Raw genomic sequence first — 23,024 nt, forward strand, 5'->3', positions numbered from 1 at the left:
CTCGTACCGCACGTAGGCCAGGGAAGAATCTGCTTCATACTGGACTTCTCCTGGCAGAGACAATCTGGCCAAGGACATCTTTTTAACTCTTTAGAGTCCTTTTCCTTCTGTGGGTAAAAACCTAACCACAACAATATTTTCAATTTCCATCAGAACATTTCAGATTTGGTCTGCACGTTCGAACCCTTTCCTATACACGTGTGCAGCACTGACCTTAGTGGTACTGGATAGGTATTATTTGAAAGGAGAACATGTCTACCATTTAAGGCATAATCCTATTTATGTTCAGACAGAAAAAGGTCCTACAACTGGCTCTCTGGGGAATGCTGGGAGTTGTAGCATGTTGTTCTGCCTAAATAGGCATATGGTTGTGCCCTTAATCCCCCCCGCAAGTTAAAAATAGTTCATACTTCAGGAGATGATTTCTTTCCATGATCAAGATCCCCTCCCTTTATTGAAATGTATTGCAGGGTCAAGCCACCTCCCACGATGAATGCCAAAGTGTTACCTGCTAAGTATTACTATGTGGAAGGTTACATTGGGCTTAGCATGCTCACCAGATCTCCACCACTACAGTGACTAACAAATTTTGTTTGGTTAGGATTCCTTATTTTTCTTACCCTGATCCCAGCAGCTCAAAAAAGTGGAGATGGTGGCAGGGGGTGGGCAAATTCTTGTGTCTTTGTGGTGCGTGTATGTGGGTGGGGAAGGGAGGGCAAAAGCACTTCCTTCCATGTCTCTTTCACTAATCACATTGACCTGGTTCACGTAACACGGGCGGGCGTATTGAGGGTTGTTTAACCTCAGTTTTTTGTAGGGTTATGCAATGGCTGTTTAACCCTCAGTAGTTGGGTTCGCCTTTGCTTAGGGTTGCATATTCAAAATGGTACCCAGCACATGCTGTGGCTCATTATGGGCCCATTGTGTGCACAAAAGGGTATGTAGCATGTATATCTATATCTATATGTGAGCGTATGGACATGTATGTCTGCACATTATCTACACATCCCCACTTACTATGTTAATATTATTTAACTATTCAGTTGAAAAATCGGAACATACAATCAGTATGTCCCAACAATAACAATAGCACTATCCACTGGCTTACAATTTAATAAATCTTCAGTAGATTCGTAGTTTAGTGATAGCACACAAGCTTTGTACATGTGAAGACACAAGTTCCGTCTCTGCTTAAGAGACTGGAAAGACTTGCTGTGCAGACTCTGGAATGTCCGGTTTTCAAGGTGGTTGGCAGCCAGTGTCTGAAATATTGGGACAGAAAAAAAAAATCCATTGTTTTGATTCTGTGTAAGAGTGCTATTTATATCCTTATGGTCTGCATCTTCCCCTTTAAATCTATCTGGTATTGGCCATTTTTCTGTTAGAATGGCTAGTTCCAAAGACTGTGTTTTCAAAAGGACCAAAGTGCTTTAAGTATACAAGTTCTGGTCAATGAAACGAGGGTTGCCTCTTGTTCAGATGGAAGAGAGAAAGACCCATATAGTAAGGGTCAGAGAAAAGGTGGGCAATAAGAAGATTGCTGGGTTTTTTGTGTGTGTTTTTAAACTGGCTGTTCTTCCATGGTTGTCAACAGCTTCTTGGTTTGCAAATATTAGCAGGCGATCATGTTTATTTCCAGCTTGTGAAGAGAATCACCTGATTTCTGCAGATCAAATGTAGCTAAAGGCACAGGAAGAGGAACACACATTTATTTGGCCGAATGGTCACAGACCAATTGAGCAGTTTTGTTAAGGACAGTCAGCTATAGACAGGGACTAATATGTACTGAATATCTTCAGTTGCCTGACCACTGTGGACTTTGACATTTAACACATTAGCATTGCACTTTTGGGAGCACATTCCTGTGAGTTCCAAATGTGGCCCCTCCTTTTAAGATCAAATGTTTCGCCTTCACAGTTGTGGCCATATGCTGAGGTTAATAGAGGTACAAGCAGCGTTTGTGAAAGAATGTGCGATTTAAGGGAATTCTAATGGACTATGCACGAGTCATTTTCACTTCTCAGTTATCTGTCTTTCCTTGTGAACTCTAGTCCTAGGTTTCCTGCAGTGGTGACCACAGATGCAATAGAAAATAAGGCAACAAGTCTTTTTCCCTGGAGAAAGCCCCATTGAACTCAATGGAACTTACTTCTGAGTAGAGATGTATAGGCCTGCACAAGCTGCATCATATGTGATATACATTTGCATTAATACCTAGCTGGATTTCCATTTCCATTTTGGGATATCTAAAGCACTTTATGAAACATAAATTATCCACAAAACGTGTCTCACTTCTTCAGTTGTGTGCGCGTATGTGTATCTATATATAATCTTCAGTGTGATTAAAATAAGACTGGCAAATTGGTTTTCCGTGTGGAGTTTTAAATTGTGGTATTCCTGCTGATCCTTTGTTTGTTCTCATGTGCATTATGTGCAATACTTCTGTTTTCAAGGCCTGAACCCTCCTTGAAGCCACTGAAGGTGGTTCTGTTTTCCAATTCTACTGTGGGATACTTACTTGGTCAAGTGGCTCTTCTCCCACCTCCCCCGTATTCAAAGCAAACAATATTTATGTGTTGTACAGATGAATAAATTTGTTTGCTTATTGTCTGTCATGGATTAAAGTTTTTCTGCATACATGTAGGTAAATATAAATGCTTTGAATATAAATGCTATGTATATAGGTCTACATTTCCACATTGAATTTTCTGTGAAGGGCTGTCTCCCATAGCCCTGTTACTTAGGGTGATAACAAATTCATCATGAGTTGTATGATTGTTGGGGGGGGGGGAATTGCACAGTGAATCTTATAATTGGAAAGCAGTAGAAATGCCCAGATTCTGTATTCTTGGGGACCACTCTTTTCTTTGAGCATGTGTACTCAGGCATTATTTACATGTTACACACAACACCCAAACAATGTAACACCTTTGGAAGGGCCATCAGAGGTCAAATAACATTGTTCAAGCGGGTGCACTTGGTCCATGGCCCACCAGTAAGCCATCCTTAACCATCTGTAAAAGTTCAATGGATTTTGTACAAATGTATGATGTGGCCATAGTGAATTTCAGGAGGGCATGCAGAGTTCTTGCCTTCTTAAGAGGGTAATTCTATCGTTGAGGTCTGAGCAATCTGACGTTGGACCACCCAACATATCCAACACCTTGCTGGGCTCCTGGTGGCACGGAGGCATGGCATTCACCACCCTTCTGCATTTTCTTAAAAAAAGATTTCCCTCCCATAGCTTGCAATGAGAAGAAAAGTTTTTCAGGCATAAAGCCCCCCTGAGTTGGGACCATGGTCCAACATCTCCACCACTCTGCCCATGCCATGCTGCAGATCTTTCCCTCTCCCCCCTCCCCCCCACTCTCCAGTGTTAGAACTCAGATGTCAGCTGGGTAAGGGCCACAAATCTTTCTGTGAGGACAGTGAGAATGGATCTCGGGTTGGCTCTCCTCCTCTGAGGCTGGAGCGCTCTCTCCAACCCCACCGAAGGAGACTATCTCTTTCTTGGGATGCTGTCACAGGGGCAATAGAATTGTACCATTACTGCAATTAAGACCATGTAGGCAATAAATCAGTGGTCTTATTGACAATTAGTAATGATACTGCAGCAACTGTTAACTGAATGGTCCCGGAAATATCTCAGTGGGATATTTGCTTGGATATGTAATTCAAAGGAACTTCATTTCTGAGAAAGGGACAAGACTAATTTGGCCTCAGCAGACAACTTGAGAACTCTGTACCAGGCTGGATTTTACATTTTGGTACCCTCCCTTCTACTGCCAAACCATTTGAATTAATAACTCATCACTTTTGAGAAGCATACTTTCCCCCAAAGGCCTGATATTCCTTCTATAGAGACCAATTAACTGAGGCAGTGTTTTCTTCTAATAGCCAATTATATTAATTACCAGTAAAACAATGTGTTTGCTTTGCTTGAATCCAACCAGTTGGCTTTGTCAAATGCTTTGCATTTCAAACTACTAAGTCTATGGCCACAACTATCTAGGAATCAGCAAACTGGGATATGCAAATCCCAAGTGAATGCAGAAGGTCAGATGCTGGCAACAGGGCTGGGAAATTAAAGCAGCTCTTCCCCGTTGCTGCTCCCCTTGTTCTATTTCTAGTCCTCATTAATTTCTTACACTTGAATGGAGCTGTTAATGGAGATGCTTTGTGCAGGAAGTTGGCACCTTTTACCGGCTTGGCTCCTGTGCCTTTTGCAGTTGAATGACAGGCATTCAGTAGGAGAAATGGCTCCTCTTTGCAGCATCACCATACCACAAAAAGCTGCACCTGTTGCATCCCCCCCCCAAACCATGGAGCTCTTAAAGGCACGGTAGTCCTTCAAGGGGGTGGTGGAAAGGCAGCAATTCTAATTAATCAACTGAAAATGTCACTTGACAGTAGCGTAAAGAAACAATCTTGCCTTTGAGAGGTCTGAAGTTACACAAACAAATTCTGCAGGGAAGGTGATCAACCCCTTGCTCCCATCTGGATCCTTCAGGTTGAATGAGGGTGAAATTGAGAAAATTGTGCACTTTTCAGGCATATATCATTTTGGCTGCAGTGGGCTAGGGGCTCCATCACACCAGCGTTTTATCGTGTTCTCATCATCCCTGGTTTGTGTTTTTGCAACATGGTACTCACATGACATTGTCACTGACCTGCACTCATCTCGCCTCTTCCCCTCACTATTCCGTCTTATTTTGGAGCAGGGAAAGTCCAGTTTATTTCCTTCATGCAGGATTAAAGTGCCCTTCTGCCCCCGTGTGTGGTTGTCCTTGAGTTATGTCGTTTGTTGGGGGGGGTGCTTGCTGGCAAAAGAGGAGGGCGGCGTGGTTCTGAGCCGGTCAAACATGCTTTTGCTACACCAACCCCACCCTCCTTGCCTGAAGAAACGGTGCCCAGCTGATTAAAATGGACTGCAGCATTCTTGCGTTTCCTCCCCCATCCCGTTGGGTGATTCTTCCTTTTCAGCAGACTTGGACCACGCAGTGTGTGGTTGGATCTACAACCTGTATGGGGGTGAGGGTGGGGAAACTGTTGAGGAAGGGCAACAGAGCCCCATCCCTCCCTCTGCCATCCACCCCCACCTCTTTAAATCTAACTGTGCTGATGGAAGTTTATTTAGAAAACTTTCCGCCGACAAGCGTTGGGAACAACGCCGATCCTCCACCTGGTCTTGTGTGTTCTCCCCCAAGTGTTCAAATGTAGAGCATTCTTCTTCGCCAAGGGTGTAAAGAGCTGAGCTGAACAAGCGCCCAGAAGCACCCGCACCTGCTTTCCGACAAGCATACCCATTGGATTGCCTGAGTATTTTGCTTGCCACTTCCAAATACACCCAAAGTTTTACCCGGGGGAAAGATGGAACGCCTCTCCATTTTGTTCTGTTTTGGTTTTTGCAAGCTTCCCCTAATGGCCTCCATTTTAATGCGCAAAATTGGGCAAAGGGACAAGCCCCTCAAACGTTAAACTCTCCGCTGGATCTTTCCAAACAAATGGAACCACCTTACTCTCATTTGGAGCACTCTGATCCCTTTACATTTGCTATTAGTTTTCCTTTCCCAAATCCAGAAGGAAGATAGATTGATAGATTTTGGTTCCCCCCCCCCCCAAATGTAAGTATGTGGAAAGGGGTTAAACTGAGTTAATCGTATGTAGCTGGAAGACAACAGAGCCAGAGTGAGGGGGGGGGAGGTTCTTACATCCATAACCCGACAAGAACCAATGAGGTGGAGGTGAGCGAGAAGGGGCGGGCGCAACAGTGAGAGAGCAAACAAGTGAAAAAAGGTCCCCCGGTATAGCAATGACCGTGAAAGGAACCAGCACTTGCTGTGCTAATGAAACAGGTCAAAATTGCGGGTGCATACCAGGAAAAAAAGTAGGTGTGATGGAGCTCTAGATCTACATTACTGCTTTATTGCGGTGTTGAAGTGCACTGATAACTGTTGGGGCACAATCCACATTCCATATACCGCTTGCAGAGTGTTATATCCTGCTTTTTATTCCACATTTGTAATGATTTGACTCAAGGTGCAGGTCTTTCCCCCAAGAGATGTTCTGTGGCTTTAGTGGCATGACTAGCTAATGTTCAGTAGGGATGGATTCACCCTGGATTTGGAGCTAGAGAGGTGTGGAAAGCGGCATCTGTTGCATTTTTACCTGTCACACAGAATCTCTAACCAGAAAGACTTTGGAAATTGTAGATTCTTGGTGAATATGGAGCGTGGGGGAGATAGGCATAGGAACCAAGCGAGTAAAGATGGGGGAAGCCCAGCCACAAAGCTGAGATGGATAGAAAGGTGGAGGGGGGGAGAAAGAATTTTAACAAGCCAGCCCATTTCTTCTAAGCTCAATAGCCAGTGGGAGGAGCAACTTGTGGCCCTCTAGATGTTTGGGCCTACAACTCCTGTAACCCCTTACCATTAGCTATGCTAGCTAGGGCTAATGGAAGATGTAGGCCAAAACATCTGAAAGACTGCAAGTTACGGACCTGTGACTTCCCCTAATAAGTAAGACTTTGCAGCGGTGATGGCTCGTAGAAGCCTGCCTCCTCCTGCACCTGCTAGGTCCTTTTCAATACCTCTGAAATCACATCTTTGCAACAGCAGCGGCCAAATCCTAGAACCAATTTCCTCAAAGTGCAGTCGCTCTGCAAGGCCATTTTACCATCGGAGCGATGCACCAAAGGGTCTATGCCAACCCATAACTGCACATTATTCTGCTTCACTATTTTGCCTAGGGTAATATGCCTTAAATGCTCGTGGAAAAGCCGCCACCGCCAGTTCCGCGAACTTTCCCTTTTCTTTCTGCTGTGCATTGTATGACCAGGTTGCTCTTGCCGAGTCTCCAGAGAATTACTGTCACCCCTACCCAGTCTCCCAATCTTCAATTGATGTATCATCCCCACCGTCATGCTAGCATCCTCAGATGTTGCTTCCCCTGCTCCCAGCTGTCAAACGAAACCTTGGTTTTGTTCTCTCCCCCTCCACGCTCTAAAAGCAGAATTTGCTCATTACTGAGAAAAGTAAAGATCAAAGTTCGCTTTCTGCTTTCTGCATCACATGTGTGGGCTGTGTCTTAATTGTGCCTCTTGTGCTCAGTGATGCTCAACCAGGCAAAAAGAAACCCACAGAAAGAGAGAATGGGGGTGGCGGAGGGAGGTTGCGCAACTTTTAAAGAACCATATATGGCTTTTTTCTGCAGTGAATAATTCACACCATTATATCTATATCTCCCTGCTGAGTTATTTTAATTGGGTGGGCTTTATAAAAGAAAAACAGATGGCCAGTGGACATGGTTGCCATCTCTCTCTGCGTGTGTGTTAAACTGGCCCTGCTCCCATGCCCTTAGCAGCAATTTCACATGCAAAAATGTAGCAGGGTAAGATTTCCCTGGCATGAAGATAAGATAAGAAGGAACGTCTTTCCCGCTTAATTCCCATGGTGCTGTAAAAGGCACAAAATCCTGGTCAGTGAAAATCTTGGCCAACTAGTTTTGGAGGCCCATCCTATCTTAAAAAGTGGTGTTATAGTAAGTGCAGGTCTCCCCACCACCTATGCTTATAGCTTCTGCATCTCTGCCTCTAGTACTTTTTCTCCATAGTCTTCAGGGCTGGTGCCATCGGCAGGTACAGTTGGGCAACTGCCAAGGCCCACACCTCAGCGTTGACAAGAGTCTCCTGGGCCCGATCTACACCAAGCAGGATATAACACTTTAAAAACATTATGAAAACAGTATACGGAATGTGTCCTGGGCCTGAACAGTTATCATAACCATTATAAACCATTATAAGCAGTAGCGTAGATCCTGCCCGTGAGTGGCTTTTCTTCTTCACCATTGCAACCTGCTTCACCTGCTTCTTGCTATGGTCCAGACAATGCTGTTGCAGAGAAAACGAAACAGTAGATGCCACTGTCTGCTTGCTCAGTGGCTCTCTGCCTGAGCAGCAAGAAGGTAGTAGCAATGAGGAGAAAGATGATGGGGAACAATAGCAACTGGTGGAAAGGTAGACTCACCCATTGAAGGTGTCTAGCCCAAGGACTCTCAAAAAACCTGGAGCCGGCAGTGATAGTATGGTATGAAAGCATCTTAACGTATTGCCTTGTTCACTTCTAGGATTTGGCAGCTTTTAAAACTGGCCCAGTTCCTGAAGCTCTAACAGCAAGCTCACATGCACAAATTTAGCAGGCTAAACTCTTTCTGGTAAGGTGAGAAGGGATGTGAAATAGTTCACCTTTGATTCTAGTCCTTACAGTACTAGATATAGTTTCTCTCTGTATAATATTGTCTAAAAGTTGCAGGAGACAAAAATCCCTATACGTTTAGCTTATTTTTGTCCAGGCTTTCTGATCTGCAGTCTGGCAACCCTCCGTGGCATAGTCTTTCTCTGTGTGTACAATACACACCCATCTCCCGGAACAGCAAATGCTTCAGGGGAAGAATTTCTCAGGAAAGGTTGCATATGGCATTTTCCTCTCAAAACCACTAGGTGACACTGTGGAGCAGGCTTCGTGTGAGAGGGAGAGCTGCCACGAGACTTCCAGCATTTGAAAGATCGATGCAGAACACAAGAGTATGCTATGGCGATGGTAGACATGCATAGCCACCTTCATTAGTTCCTTGTCCTTCTGTCTTGTAAAAGCTTTCGTAACAGAATCGTAATGCTCCAGAGCTGCATTCTTCTAGGCCGTTTGCTTGATGAATCTGAATTGAGCCTGATCAAACCACTGAAATATCTGTATTTTGAAAAAGCAGGGCTGGCCCCAAGGTTTTTCGGTTACCGGAAAAAGAGACCAGCAATGGGGCCTCCCTTTCCTCATGGCTTCTCCTCTCGCTACACACACTCAATGGGGTCAAGATAGGAACTGCTGTCACCTAGGGGCCCCAAAAGGGCTTTGCTTTTTGTTGTTGCAACCTGTTCCATTCTGCTTCCTGCTGCCATGTCTTACTTCAGCCTTCCCCAACCTGATACCCACCAGAGGCTTTGGATGACAACTCCCATCAGCCCCAGCCAGCATAGAGCTGTAGACCAAAACATCTGGAGGGTATCAGGTTGGGGAATGCTGCCTTACCTGATAAACAGGTGAAAGGGAGGAGGAGGAGGAGGAGCTGTTCATTTTGGCTGGGCTCAATTCCCACTGTGGAATGGCGGCCACTGTCCTCACCACCACCACCACCACACACACTAGTTCTGTGTGTAACATTCCACCTATGGACAGAGAAGAGGAGCCCAAAGTGGAGGCTGCAGATTGAGTCACAGGACTCAAAGGACTACTTGCAGAGTGCAAACAGCCCCTGCCCTGCAGTTTTCCAGGTTACAAACCCAACAGCTGTTGGACAAGGGGGTTCTGCTGAGTGGTGGTGGTGGTGGTAAACCTGGTTGTAGTGGAAATGTGGAAGACCACTGTATATTGAAGAGCTAGTGGTGTATCGCAATAGTTCTCTTATCCACATGAAGGCCTAGCTCAAACCTTGTGCCTGGATTTCTCTCTGAGGCCTAGTGGGCCTTCTGTGTAATGCCTCTTCAGTTGTTGGCATTCTCCCAGCTCCTAGATTTTCTTCCACGAAGAGACTCTAGGTCGGCCATGGCTCACTACTGCCACTACCGTCTTGGTTGCTTGCCAATGGCAGACTCTAATTCTTTTCTCCCAGCTTGTGGGAAGGTATGGAAATGGGGAAGAAAGAACCCACTTCAGGGATAAATCTCTCAGTGAGAGATGGCTGAGAGGCAGAACCTCACTGTAGGCCCAGTCGAAAGTTGCTATGGACAAGGCCTTTGGAACCATTTGTCACTGCTTCTATCTGATTTTCTGACCTAATAAGAGTGAGGGGTTCCCAGTGACTGAAGGACCATATTTACATGAAACCGCTGGGAGAGATCATCCGGAGGCATAGGGCGGGGTGCTATCAGTATGCTGATGACACCCAAATATATTTCTCTATGCCTTCAATAACAGCATCAGCTAAGGATAGTGTGTCTCCTCTGAATGAATGCTTGGAGGCGGTAATGGGCTGGATGAGGAAAAACAAACTGAAGCTGAATCCAGACAAGACGGAGGTGCTCGCTGTCAAAGGCCACAACCTAGGTTTGGAGGTATGTCAACCAGTTCTGGATGGGGTTACACTCCCCCTGAAAGACTGTGTTCGCAGCTTGGGGGTGCTTCTGGATCCGTCGCTCCAAATGACAGCCCAGATGGATGCGACGGCCAGGAGTGCCTACTATCAGCTTCGGCTGATACGCCAGCTGTGCCCCTTCCTGGAGTTGGAAGACCTAAAGATGGTAGTGCACGCACTGGTAACTTCGAGGCTTGACTTCTGTAATGCGCTCTACATGGGGCTACCTCTGTGCCTAGTCCGGAAACTTCAATTAGTCCAAAATATCGCAGCCAGGCTGGTCACTGGTACACCTAGGGGTGACCACATTACACCAGTTTTAAAATCTCTTCACTGGCTGCCGATTAGTTTCTGGGCGAAGTACAAAGTGTTGGTTATTACCTTTAAAGCCCTACATGGTTTGGGTCCAGGCTACCTGTGGGATCGCCTTCTCCTGTACAATCCGCCCCGCACACTCAGGTCCTCTGGGAAGAATCCACTTCAGCTAGCAAAAACTAGATTAACAACTGTTACCCAGAGGACCTTCTCTTCTGCTGCTCCCAGACTGTGGAATGGCCTGCCGGAGGAGATTCGTCAACTTGACAGTCTTTTAGAATTTAAAAAAGCAATAAAGACTGATCTATTCCAACAGGCCTATCCAGTGAAATTTTAGAATGTTTTCAGGATGTTTTAATCATGTATGGTATGTTTTAATTCGTTTTAATGTGTATTTTATAGGGGTGTGCACGGACCCCCCGCTCCGCTTCACTTGCAGATCCGCCATTTTCCGGATCGGGCCGCTCCGCCCCGACCCCGCTCCGCCCACTTCCGCTCCGCTCCGCCCGGAGCTCCGGATCCGGATCCGGAGCTCCGTTTCCCCCCCCCATAGGCTTGCATTGAAAGCTAAAAAATTATACAACTTTTTTTCTGTTCAAGTTAGAAACCTCATGTTTGGCACCATGACACCTCATGGGGATATACACACGCACGCTAAGTTTCAAAGCAATCCCATCATCCCCTGATTTTTGGCGAATTTTTGAAAATCGGGCACCCCACACACAACATCCCTGCGAGGTGGGCAGGGGAGGAGGGAGGGAAGGCAGGCAGGCATGCAGCTGGCATTTCTGGGGGCATAAGGAAGTGAGCCAAGGATAAGCCAGTAATGCATATAAAATGGAATAAATCAATCAATAAACAAAGGAGGGGTGGAATTAAAAGCAGCAGTGTTGCTCAATAAACAGCAAGAAGAATTTTTTTAAAAAGGCTATATCTGTCTTTTACCAGCAATAGGGGGACGTGCCCGGGGGAGGGGGAAGTAGCTGCCAGTTCAAGACAGCCACCAACAGCTCTGAGAAGAAGTAAAACGCTCACTTCAACTCATAACAGGCATTGCTCTACCACTGAAAAGTAACCATTCACTTCAACTCATGATAGGCATTGCTCCACCGTTTTACTCTCTTTGGAAGGCTCTAATGGCCTTCCAGTGCAGGAGAGAGTGGGGGCACGTCCACGATGAGATGCCCTAGGGGAGCTCATCCCCTTGCACCACATCGATTCAGTTGTTCACCAAGGTTAGGGTGGGGAGCAGTGCTGTGTTTCTATCTCTTATTCTTGGCTTAGTATATGATTTCAGGTTGTGTTTGTGCATTTGGTGGGGCTACTGTGTTAAAAAACACGGGGAAAAGCCCGTTCAGATGAAGAAAGAGAAGTTTCCCAGAATCCCAAGTTACCTGTTTTGCCTATGCCCTCCTCCAACTTTGGGATCATCATGACCGGGAGCTGACTCTGCCCCTCAGCCCTTTGAAAAAGGTATTTTTCCCGCCGATTTTTTAAAAACTTCTAGCCCGCGACCCGTACGATGCAGAAAGTTGAGAGTGGTCTCAAAATGACCCCCATCCACGACTCTCTGTGCACAAGAATTTTCAGAATGATAGCTTAAACCCCCCCCCCCAGTTATCCCCGATTCTTTCCCTCAATGCAATCCTATGGGCGAAAAGCCGAAAACGCAGTTTGAGCCGCGCGGTTGACCCGATTTTCACAAAAATATAGCACGCGACCCAGACAACGCAGAGAGGTGAGAGTGGTCTCAAAATGACCCCCATCCACGACTCTCTGTGCACAAGAATTTTCAGAACGATAGCTTAACCCCCCCCAGTTATCCCCGATTCTTTCCCTCAATGCAATCCTATGGGCGAAAAGCCGAAAACGCAGTTTGAGCCGCGCGGTTGACCCGATTTTCACAAAAATATAGCACGCGACCCAGACAACGCAGAGAGGTGAGAGTGGTCTCAAAATGACCCCCATCCACGACTCTCTGTGCACAAGAATTTTCAGAATGATAGCTTCAAAAACAACGTAGTTATGCGCGATTATTTGCCGCAATGCAATCCTATGGCGAAATGTTTTCAAGATGGCGACCGGAGCGCTCCGCCTGAACTCGGAGCTCCGAAAAATGGGCGCTTCTCTTCGCCTTGCTTCTAGGGGGTCCGCGGTCCGCTCCTACTCCGCCTCTGGGTAAGGCGGAGCAGGCCAATCCGCTACTGCTTCTACGCTCCTAATCGGAGCGGAGCACATCCCTAGTATTTTATCTCATGTTTTTATACTGTTTGTTTTACACTTTGAATTGTTTTAGTTTTTGTGAACTGCCCAGGGAGCTTCGGCTATTGGGCGGTATAAAAATGCAATAAATAATAATAATAATAATAATAATAATAATAATAATAATAATAATATGCTTTATGCTTTTAAAGTATTACGCTTTATTAGCCTATTTTAGCTAAATAATCTTCTTTCCCACTGGTGTGTTGATTGCCTCTGAATATCTTAAAAGAACCATTGCCTATTGGTAAAGCAATTGGCAAAATACCAGTCCAGGGCATAAACTGGGATGCCCACCAATGAGGAAGTAAATAAGGTTGCCTTAAATACTGTGAAGTGCTTTGCTTGCGTGGCTGGGTGTCCCCTCCCTTCTTCTGGAGGCTGGGCCAAGGCCAGGCAGACAGTAGATAGATTCTATATATGTGGCACTTCATGAAATGGCTAATGGGTCAAGCGACCCAGAGAGAATTAATTGGCAGTCTCCTTAAATCTGACTCCAGCTTGGTTCATTCTTGTCAAATATGGGGTATCAAGGGAGTCAAGAAGGAACAATGTCCTAATTTATACAAATCTTTATACTGGGATATGCAAACCCAAATGATAATTCCGGAAAGGATTAAAATAAACTCGTAAACTGACAGCATTATACACAATGCCCACAGAAAGATAAGCCTGGCCTCTTAGAATTACTCAGTTGGTAAGCCTGAATCACAGAAGTTTAAACTGTACTGTATTCCAGTATGACTTCTTGAAATTGTTTGGAACCAATTTGTACCCAAAGTTTGGATTGGATTTACTGGGTGCTTCAACGTACATCAAGCAAAGGAGTCCTGTAGAGAAGATACAGATGGCACGAGATGAACCGTAACCCATGCTAGGGTCATTGGTACAGTCCCTTCAAGGAGTGTTACAGTGCTGTCCCAGCTGATGGATGAGATCCCAAGATGTGTAGCTGAAAAGGAGGGAGAGGAGGAGATCCCACACGAAATGCAGAGCTGTATATTTTCTCCATTACACTTGAGGTGAGAAAGGAAAGGTAATTGTCACACCATGGGTAGCCCAAAATTGGGACTTCCTACAGTGTAACAATTACCTTTCCTTCCTCACCTCATGTGTAATGGAGAAAATATATTCCAGAGCCCCTAATTGCCTTCCCTGGCATGAATGTAGTATATTCCCAGAGCAAACAACACAGCCCCAACTCTGCAACTTTAGCTGATTTATATTTTTCCCCTCACCTACTTTAAATTACTGGTATAGAAAGAATGGTCTTAAGAATAATTTATGATGGAAGCATTAGCTTTCAGTAAATAAGCAAGTCAATGTAGGGCTCTTTGATGTAACGTAGGATGACTAGGAATCGTGGTGACATGGTGAGAATTGTTGCTGCCACTTCGTGGAGAATCTCTCTTCAGGTTGATCGTTCCTGCTGTCAGCCGCTGTCTTCAAAGCTGCCACTGTTGCTGCAGGAATGAAACCGCATTGTACTCATGGGATCCGACACGTAACCTGTGGAAGGTGAAGGGAAGCCCAGGTGCTCGTCACAAAGGCCGTTCCATCCAGCAACCCCCCTCCCCTTCACTTCTATCTAGCCTTCATATTTGGGAGGATAAAACTGATGCCTTCCCTAAATAAAGCAATGCACAGGTTTTCTCCCAAGCAAACTTGCTTCAGACAAATCTCTTTACTGCTGGAAACACCAGAGTTCCCTGCCATTCTGTGAAGGAAAATGCTAGAAGTAAAACACGAAATGTAGGTACGTTGCCATTCATATTCAGTGTAGTCACAATAGCTATTTAAAGCAATGGCTGATGGAAAACTGGAAACAAGATATTTTAATATACCATCACATTTCTGTTTGATTTTTAAATATACCTATTTTGACCTTGAATGAGGGGATACAACAGTCAACAATAAGCAGCCTGCTAGCAATAATTATGCCCTTAATCCTGGATAATTATCATGACAATAGCTGCTACTGCAAGTACCAGGCTGCCTATTATAGGCTATTATTATTCCTTTACCATATGGGTCACTGGTCAAATATGATTGCTACTATTATTCTTCTGCAGTAATATTTGACAGCCTAACCTAGTCATTGAGTCTCTCAACATCAAGGTGGTAATATGTGGAGATGTTACTTATAAAGGTAAAAAAAAGTTAGGAGAAGGAGGGAGGGGAAAATACTTTCAAAGGTTTGCAGAGGAAAACAGTACCCAATTCTAACATGGCAGCATGTATAGTCCCAATAATATTATAACAAAAGATTGGTACATGTGCTGAAACGGTTGTAGTATTAAGTACTAGTATACAACAGAGATACAAATGGGGACAGAGGGACTCAAAGTGGCATTGAGAAGATAGAAGAATAGTGGATTAAAGGATGAAAGATTCCAGGTGTTTTAAGGTGATGTTTAGTACAGGTTAATCCAACTCCATCAAACCTCTCTCTCTATCCCTAGCTCAAACAAGGATAGAGGTGTGCACCAACCACAATATTTGACTTGAAGCCCAGTTTTGTTCTTCAGAAATAGCCCAATTCTGGTTGGAACAATTTGGAGGCTGTCTGCTTTGACTCAGGTACGAAACCCAAGCCAAGTTTTGGAAATTGAAGGCTTCATGTCCCCCATTGACCATCATGGGATTTTTTTTAAAAAATGGCTATGTTTTTCTGTTTATAGGAATTGGGTGATATTGTCAGCTATAGTAACCCCTTAGGAGGGAATTACACCTGAGAAATTGTTAGAAAAGTAGATGCAGTGGTTTTTGTGTTACACAACTCTACTTTTAAGGGAACTGCTGACAACTTTTTTTATTTCTTGACAGAATTGGACAAAATTTGCAGGAATAGTTGCCCCTTCTGAGGGGATCAAGATTGCCAACATTCAGATGAACAGGTACAGGGATTTTTTGTACAAGAGCAACCTTTACTTTTTGAGGGTATCCAAAATAGGATGCACTTATTCCCTTGTGTTTCTTTGTAGGAAACTGTTATGAAAAGGTGCAGCATTTATGTGGAACGATAGGTGCAGCATTTATGTGGAATGACAGTCCTCAAATTTGGGGAGTGAGTGGTTTGCTTCTCCTTCCTTCCCCCTGTCTCTCTCTGTGTGTGTGTTTTACACAATTTGTATGAAAATGACAGACATCATAGCTGTGTATGCAGGCAAGAAACCTGTAAAGTTTCAGAAGGATAGAAGCAGGGGTAGTGAGTTATGATCTTTGAAAACCAGTCCCCCCCCCACATAGGGAAGTCTAGTAGTTTTGGAAGAATGGCTATTTCATTGTCTTATCTTTGCCCTCCCCCAATGCACAGTGGTTGGCCAATGTGCCCTATAATCAGAAAAGTTGGACTGTCAGTCACTCAGCTTCCTTCTCCCTCATCAGAGTTCAGAGAAATGAATTCAAAAGATGTTATTTTTGGAGACACACTGTCAACCTTTCTGAAGCTGAACTGCAAAGAAAGCCTCAAGTAGGGTCCCGCTTTGGTTACCGTCATTTTGGAGGGAAGTCCATTTCACCTTGAGAAGCACCAGAAATGGTCCAAAGGGGCCCAATTTGGCTTGGGCTTTTAGCCGAATCTGATGCACATCCTTAATATAGAATATTTAGCTCAGTGTTGTCTAGGTGGCTCTGTGGGGTTTCAGACAGGAGTATTTCCCAGCCATACTTGAACATTGACGTAGGAGTTCTACCACTGAACTACAGCAAGACTTCCTGCACCCCTGGTGGTGCTTATCTGGGGTATGAATCTGGGACTTCTTGTTCCCAAGAAAGAATGATGCATTCTCACAAACCATAATTGTGTGTGAAGATCAGTACATGATATAGAAACATGAAACTAGCAGCAAGTGTTTGTCTCTGCTCCAGTATGCAGGTCTCTGCAGTATACAGGTCTTCTCTTGGAATAAGTGTGTTATTAGAAGTCTTACACTATTTTTTCAAATGCCATCAAAGTCCATTGAAATATTATGCAGAGCAAACTGAGGTTTTCTAGAGTGCCCCATACCTGGTGTCAGCAAGTGGCAACCTATCAGATTGATGGCTGGCTGCCCTCAGTCCTTCCCCAAGCACTGAGCTATGGCAGCCGCAATGTCTTGTCATACCATTTTGTTTTCCCCAAAATGCTCATGATGTTGTGTTTGTCCAGTACTCTGCGGGAGAACAAAATGGTGGCCATCACAATATATCATGGAGATGGTCCCCCAACATGTTTGTAGGAGCTGCAGTTTTGCTTTTTCCCCAGTGACTTGGACCAGTGCAACATCCAGAGAATTGCAGGAAAAATGAAATGGCAGATTCTAGGAGTAAAGAAAGAAAGAAGAAATGTCTGATGATCTGCCAAGTTACACAGTAGGTTCCCCCATGAACCTTATGGGCTACAAATAAGAGGAGGGCTACAGGTAACACATTGCAGAGTGATCCCTGAAACATGGAGCTGGCATTAGAGTGAACATCCAACACAGATTTGCAGCCAATCACAGTTCCCCAACTAGCCCTGATGGCTGTGTGCTATCTCCAGTATTCGAGGCAGTAAGCCTGTGTGCACCAGTTGCTGGGGAATATGGGTGGGAAGGTGCTATTGCACCATGTCTTGCTTGTTCATCCCTGGCGGCGGCGGCTTCTTCTTCTTCTTCTTCTTCTTCTTCTTCTTCTTCTTCTTCTTCTTCTTTTATTTATTTATATAGCACCAACAATGTTCTTGGTGCTGTACAAATTATGGCAGGTTGGCCACTGCGTGAGCAGAGTGCTGGCCTAGATGGACCCTTGGTCTGATCCAGCATGTCACTTCTTATGTTCTTAGTGTATTTACATGATAAATATGTTTGCAAATGTGTTTATTGTATCCACGCTTTACATTTTAGATGTATACTTAAAATATCTTCAATATACAACTTTTAAAAAATGAATGTATGAAATGGCCCTCCTCAGATGATGGTGGGAATCATGGCAATGTACCTAGAGGAGCTCAGGTATGATTAATTTTTTCCCAAGTCTTGGGATACTTATTACACCTCTTGCTTCCGCAATCAGTAATAGAAAAATCTCCAGATCTTATTACCAAAGTTGTTGTTTTGCTATTTTTAGTGCAACTCTAATTCTTAGCATCACTTTCATTTCAAAGAAATGGACTAGTCCATGAAAAGAATTTGGGTTGGATCTGACTTTAGTCAGAGTGAAATCAACAGGACTTTCATTAGTTGTGACTAACTAAACGGTTCTTCTCTAAATATGGCCAAGTCTGGATCCAACCTTTTATCTTTATTAAATCTGAGAAGCATCTTACCATTTCGGTCAATAGGTGGGTATTGAAAATTTCTCCTCATCTCTTCCAGCGAAAGGCCTTGAGAAGGGTGTTGCCCAGCACTGTAAAATTGACAAGGTGTTTCCATTATAGATGACTGAACAGATTGTCTTTGTCATACTAGAACTCTTCTACAAAAACAATAAGCTCTAAAAGAAACTAATTTCCTTCAATGGAAAAATATGACTGTGCTATTATAATGAAGCACATGAAGAACAGGGGTACACATACATTTCTAAAATAATATCTTCCAGATCTTGAGCTTTGACCCATCACTGCTGGTCTACTTTCTAGTTTAGTTGCAATTCTACGTAACAAATCCAATATACTATAAATATTTTATCTGCACCTGTACTATCAGGTTCGTGCATGCTAATTTCTTTGCAAAAGAGAACATCACAGTTGTGAAGCGATTCCCAATGTTGTTCACTGTAAATATGTTCTTTTATCCACAGAAGCTATCAGATAAAGACTGCATCTACTAGCTGTTCTCAATAATGGGCAAAGCGATATCAAACATGCCCAGTGAATAGAAAAGAAGCTGCCCAAACTGCACATTCATACTATCCAGATGATTCACAAAAAGATGTCTCTACTATTCCATGGTAAGGCAACAACTTTGAAGAATGTTTGTGAAGCTGCAGCTGAAAGGACACAGACAAGATAATTTCCAGGAATGTAACTTCCATGGTGATTTTTGATAAGGACAATTTCTGACTAATGGCAGGTAAGAATTTTATATTTTCCTTTGGCTGTTTCTACCCCCACCCCCCAGTGAAAACACTAAAGCTTAAATTTCACCAAAACACATGGGACTTACTATCAAGTAGATGTATCTGTGGCTGAGGAGCATGCACCGTTTTGCATTGCTCATATTTTCCCTTCCCTTTTCATTCTAGCAGATTCTAATATAATCCATGTTGTCTTGTAAAAATGTGTCTTTTAAATGGTTTTATTGCAAAACACATTTCCCACTTAATAACAAACCCCACACAATTCCCAGCAAAACGGTATACTCAGAAATTAACATTGCCTTTCCCTTATAATGTCTTAACACTTTCATCTACCTATCCATTTATCTATCTCTGTCGATACTCTGTCTCACACACATTAAGTAATTTGCAATATTATCTATCCATTCAGAGGGAGAGGGAGTCAGAGAGAGAGAGAGAAGTGCCAATGCTGAGAAGTAAAGTGAGCATTAATGATTATTTACTTCTGTGCTATACTTAGGGATTCCAAGGGCTACTCTAGGTGAATCGAAATTCTTGTGCACATCCGGTAGAATTAAAAATAAATAAAAATAAATGGCACACCTCCATGACTTTCAAAATCAAGATGGCACACTATATGGGAGACTGCTGTTTTGGGAACCAGAAGTCCAAGGCTTCCTTGGGCACAACTATTCACATTGTTCTTTGGATCTTAGCTCTAGTCTTTGACCTTATAATTCTTTAAATGTCAGTTTGAGCTTAGTTTGCTCTACCTTTTATGCCTCTGATCTGTTTGTGTTGTAAGATTGCTTTGCATTTTCATTGCATTACATTTGCAGTATATTTTGGTTCTTATGTTTTTTGTTCTTTGCTATGACCTTTGATTGTCTGGTGTTTTTTGTTTACCACCCCGATACCTTAAGACGAAGGGTGAGTTAAAAAAATACTTTCAATCAATCAGTCAGTCATCAATCAACAATTAAATTCTGGACACACACACACTGTTTAACAAGCTAATAACACTTCCCAACAAATGTTCAGCAATTTCAAAGAGTCTTCTGCAATAAACTATTATTCTTAATGTCATGATTATTTAGGTAAGTCATTCTGCTTTAATGTCAGTCCTATTTATAATCGTAAAGCCAAATACTCAAACAACACAATATGAGTCATGAGATGTTCCCCATCCATTTAATGCATGCCCGGCATCACCAGTCCATAGCTTGTAGAAGACGAAATTCGTATTGTTAGTGGTGCTGGGTCTCCACTAGATTGAAATAGTTTGTTCATTTTATTTGCTTAATTCAATCCATTTATTCATTCCCACTATTTAGAGAAGCCATACTTTGTCTCTTTTGCCAATCCAGTTCCACATTTACCTAAATTAAAACTAATGTATAGTTCCTAAAGGGTGCCCAGGAAACAAATCCTAATGCGGGACATAGTCAAATGGAAAACTCACAAACAAGGCAACATTAATATTAGTCAAAATAACTTTCAAACTATACATACAAATATTCCATGACTTTCAGAGAAGACCATTGCTTCACAGTGATATCATTTAGCAACACGCCTTGAATGGTCTTCACAGTGATGCAATTTTCCTAGTTAAGGTGTTCATTTTTGTTTGGGTCAATGTACTAAGATTTGCTCTGCAGAAATGCCATCCAGGGAAATGTATGCAAGTAATTTGCCCAGTGTTCTTTCTAGAGCAGAAGGTGGAAGGTTGGAATGTGCTCAGAACTAAGACCATCGTATTGGCTCCTCTTGTAATTTTAATATGTGTGTTTTGAGAACTTTCGATTAATTCCAACTAATTAGGGCAAAGAAGAATAGGATTATTGATTTGGGATCCTGCTGATATTTTCATACTATGAAAGAGCCAGACTGGGGCTTCTGCTTCACTTACTTTTCCATAATATATTGCTGTGGATTTCACTGCTCCTGAACAGAGAGCTTGTCATCACTCCATCTCTTTTTCATAAAGTCTTCTTCTTCTTCTTCTTCTTCTTCTTCTTCTTCTTCTTCTTCTTCTTCTTCTTCTTCTTCTTCTTCTTCTTCTTCTTCTTCTTCTTCTTCTTCTTGATAATTCCAACCCATCTAATGGGTTTTTGCTGCAATGCTTTTAAAATGATGCTTTAGCTAGCCACTTACAAGTACTAACAAGAGACAATCAAGCTTTTGCACCTTTATCAAAAATAGTTTTAAAAGGGTTGTATCTAATGTTAGTTCTTCTTAGAGTAGGCACATTAAAACAAGTGGGACTTCAGTTAGATTAACATTGGATTCATCCCAATGGATACAACCCAAACAGTACCCTTGGTTGGCCTCTGCTTCCATGAGGCCATATGGGCAACAATCTTTTTAATCAAAACTGATAAAATCCTCCATACCCCTGAGATGAAATCCTCCTTTGAAAATGTACAGCAGGATCAAGCACTTTAATTAAGAACTGATCAGACTTTGTTGTCAATCATACTGGTTTAATTTTTTTACAGAGGAGATTTCCAAGGACATGACCCTGACAATTCTCATTACTACACATTTCCTTATGAAAAGTCCTCCAATTGGCAAACCTAAAGACTATTACTTCATAAGTTACAGTTGCCACAAAATACTTCCACATCACGGGGGATGAATGACAGGCCAAGCAGATGAAGTCACCTAACAACAATAAATATGAAACGGGAATTGCGAAACTGGCTTGCCAGAAAGACATCAAAGTGTGTGAATACACACACACACATACACAATTTCTTGAATTCAGTCTCTTAGTTATGCTGTAGCATGACCACATGCAGGAAACTCACTTCTGGGAAGAAAGGCAATGCATCACACTTTGAAGTAATTGTTTTCAATTCATGGTGGAAAGTCCATTACGAATAAGACAATTCTTTATCACTAGAATGCTAGTGTATGTAGATAATCCCAGAGTAGTGACCTGTAAATTCAGCCAGCCAGGATGGAAATTCATGACTAGATCATCCATTTTGTTGATTCTGATTTCTGCTTTCCTAATCTTTTCTAGGAAGTATGCTGAGCACTGCATTTTACTAGATAGGGACAATCTAGGACTAATGAGTTCAAAAAGCAAGTGATTTTTGGGTAGAACAGAAATGAATATGTTAGTGTAGCATTTGCACTGCTCGAGAATGCCCACCACTTATCCTAGCATTAAAGCAGGGGTGGACAACTTGTAGCCCCCCCCAGATGTTTTGACCTACAATTTCCATCAGCCTTACCCCACATAGCCAACAGTGAGGGATTACTAGAGTTCAAGACCAAAACATTTGGAGGGCCTTGCCCACCCCTGAATTAAAGAGATACATTGCAACTGTGGCTTAACATACAACGGAATTCCAAGTACTGCAGCTTTGAAACACTGACCTAAATGCATTTACCTTAATCTCTTCTACTGTTATTTCACTGGCATCCACCCAAGCTTTTGCAAATCATCAAACCTACAACATTCCTTATGTTGACCGTCTAGAAAATTCTAATAATTTCTAACTCAGTGTTGATTTTAGTTTTCTACAAAAATAGGGTTGTCCACTAGCCCACTGCCTTTAATGACTAAACTGGCTCAAACTGAAAAGTTTAGAAAAACGTAGACATTTGCCAAACCTATGTAGGAGAGAGATGTTCGAGGTCCAAATCGGGATCCTCAATCACCTTATGCTGGACCCACTGAATTGTAAAGAAGGTGTGGGAAATAGTTTTGCTCAGACTTTCACTGGTTGGGAAAAGAAGCAATGGTTATTTCATATAAAGTTTATTTCTTGGAAGTCAAGTGCCCCTATTAATCTGCCTCTTGTGTGGATCTTTAGGGAGCACATTTATTTCCCAGCCCCCACCCACTACAATCAATAACCTCATTGCAAATGAGTTCAGTTGCCCCAGTCTTAAGATGAACTACTTAATGCTAGGTGAAGCCCACTTTAATATAGGGCTCCTTAACCAGAAAACAGAGTGGCCCTAAGAACACCGAGGTTAATAATCCCTGGTGGTCAAGGGCTGTAGCTTGGTGGTGGAGCACTTGCTTTGCATGCAGAAGGCCGCTGTTTCGACCCCCAGCATCTCCAGTTAAAAAGGATGTGAAAGGCCTTTGCCAGAGATCCTGGACAGCTGCTGACAGTCCAAGTCGACAATGCTGGGCTGAATGGGCAAACAGTCTGACCTTCTATACGGCATATTTAAATCATCATGTCTTTTTTCCATCTCAAAGGTAGCAAGCTTTCCAGATTGCCTGTGGTACTCCCCTTTTTTGATTTCCTAATTTGGTGTGGGATGAATACACATGGAGGATA

At 43.1% G+C, this 23,024-nt stretch overlaps 1 protein-coding gene across 1 annotated transcript in view; it reads right to left on the reverse strand.

The window, feature by feature from the left end:
• Positions 1-13,956: 13,956 nt before the first annotated feature.
• TNNI3K (TNNI3 interacting kinase) overlaps positions 13,957-23,024 on the reverse strand; it is a 209,668-nt gene continuing 200,600 nt past the window's right edge. Inside the window, exons 24-25 of the mRNA XM_063137406.1 lie at positions 17,987-18,066; positions 13,957-14,208 (exon numbers count right to left, since the gene is read on the reverse strand). Of these exons, the coding sequence (XP_062993476.1) occupies positions 14,132-14,208; positions 17,987-18,066 (157 nt within the window). The 3' untranslated portion in view covers positions 13,957-14,131. The remainder of the gene's footprint in view (positions 14,209-17,986; positions 18,067-23,024) is intronic.

Source organism: Elgaria multicarinata, chromosome 1 (genome assembly GCF_023053635.1).
Source record: "Elgaria multicarinata webbii isolate HBS135686 ecotype San Diego chromosome 1, rElgMul1.1.pri, whole genome shotgun sequence".
Lineage (NCBI taxonomy): Eukaryota > Metazoa > Chordata > Lepidosauria > Squamata > Anguidae > Elgaria > Elgaria multicarinata.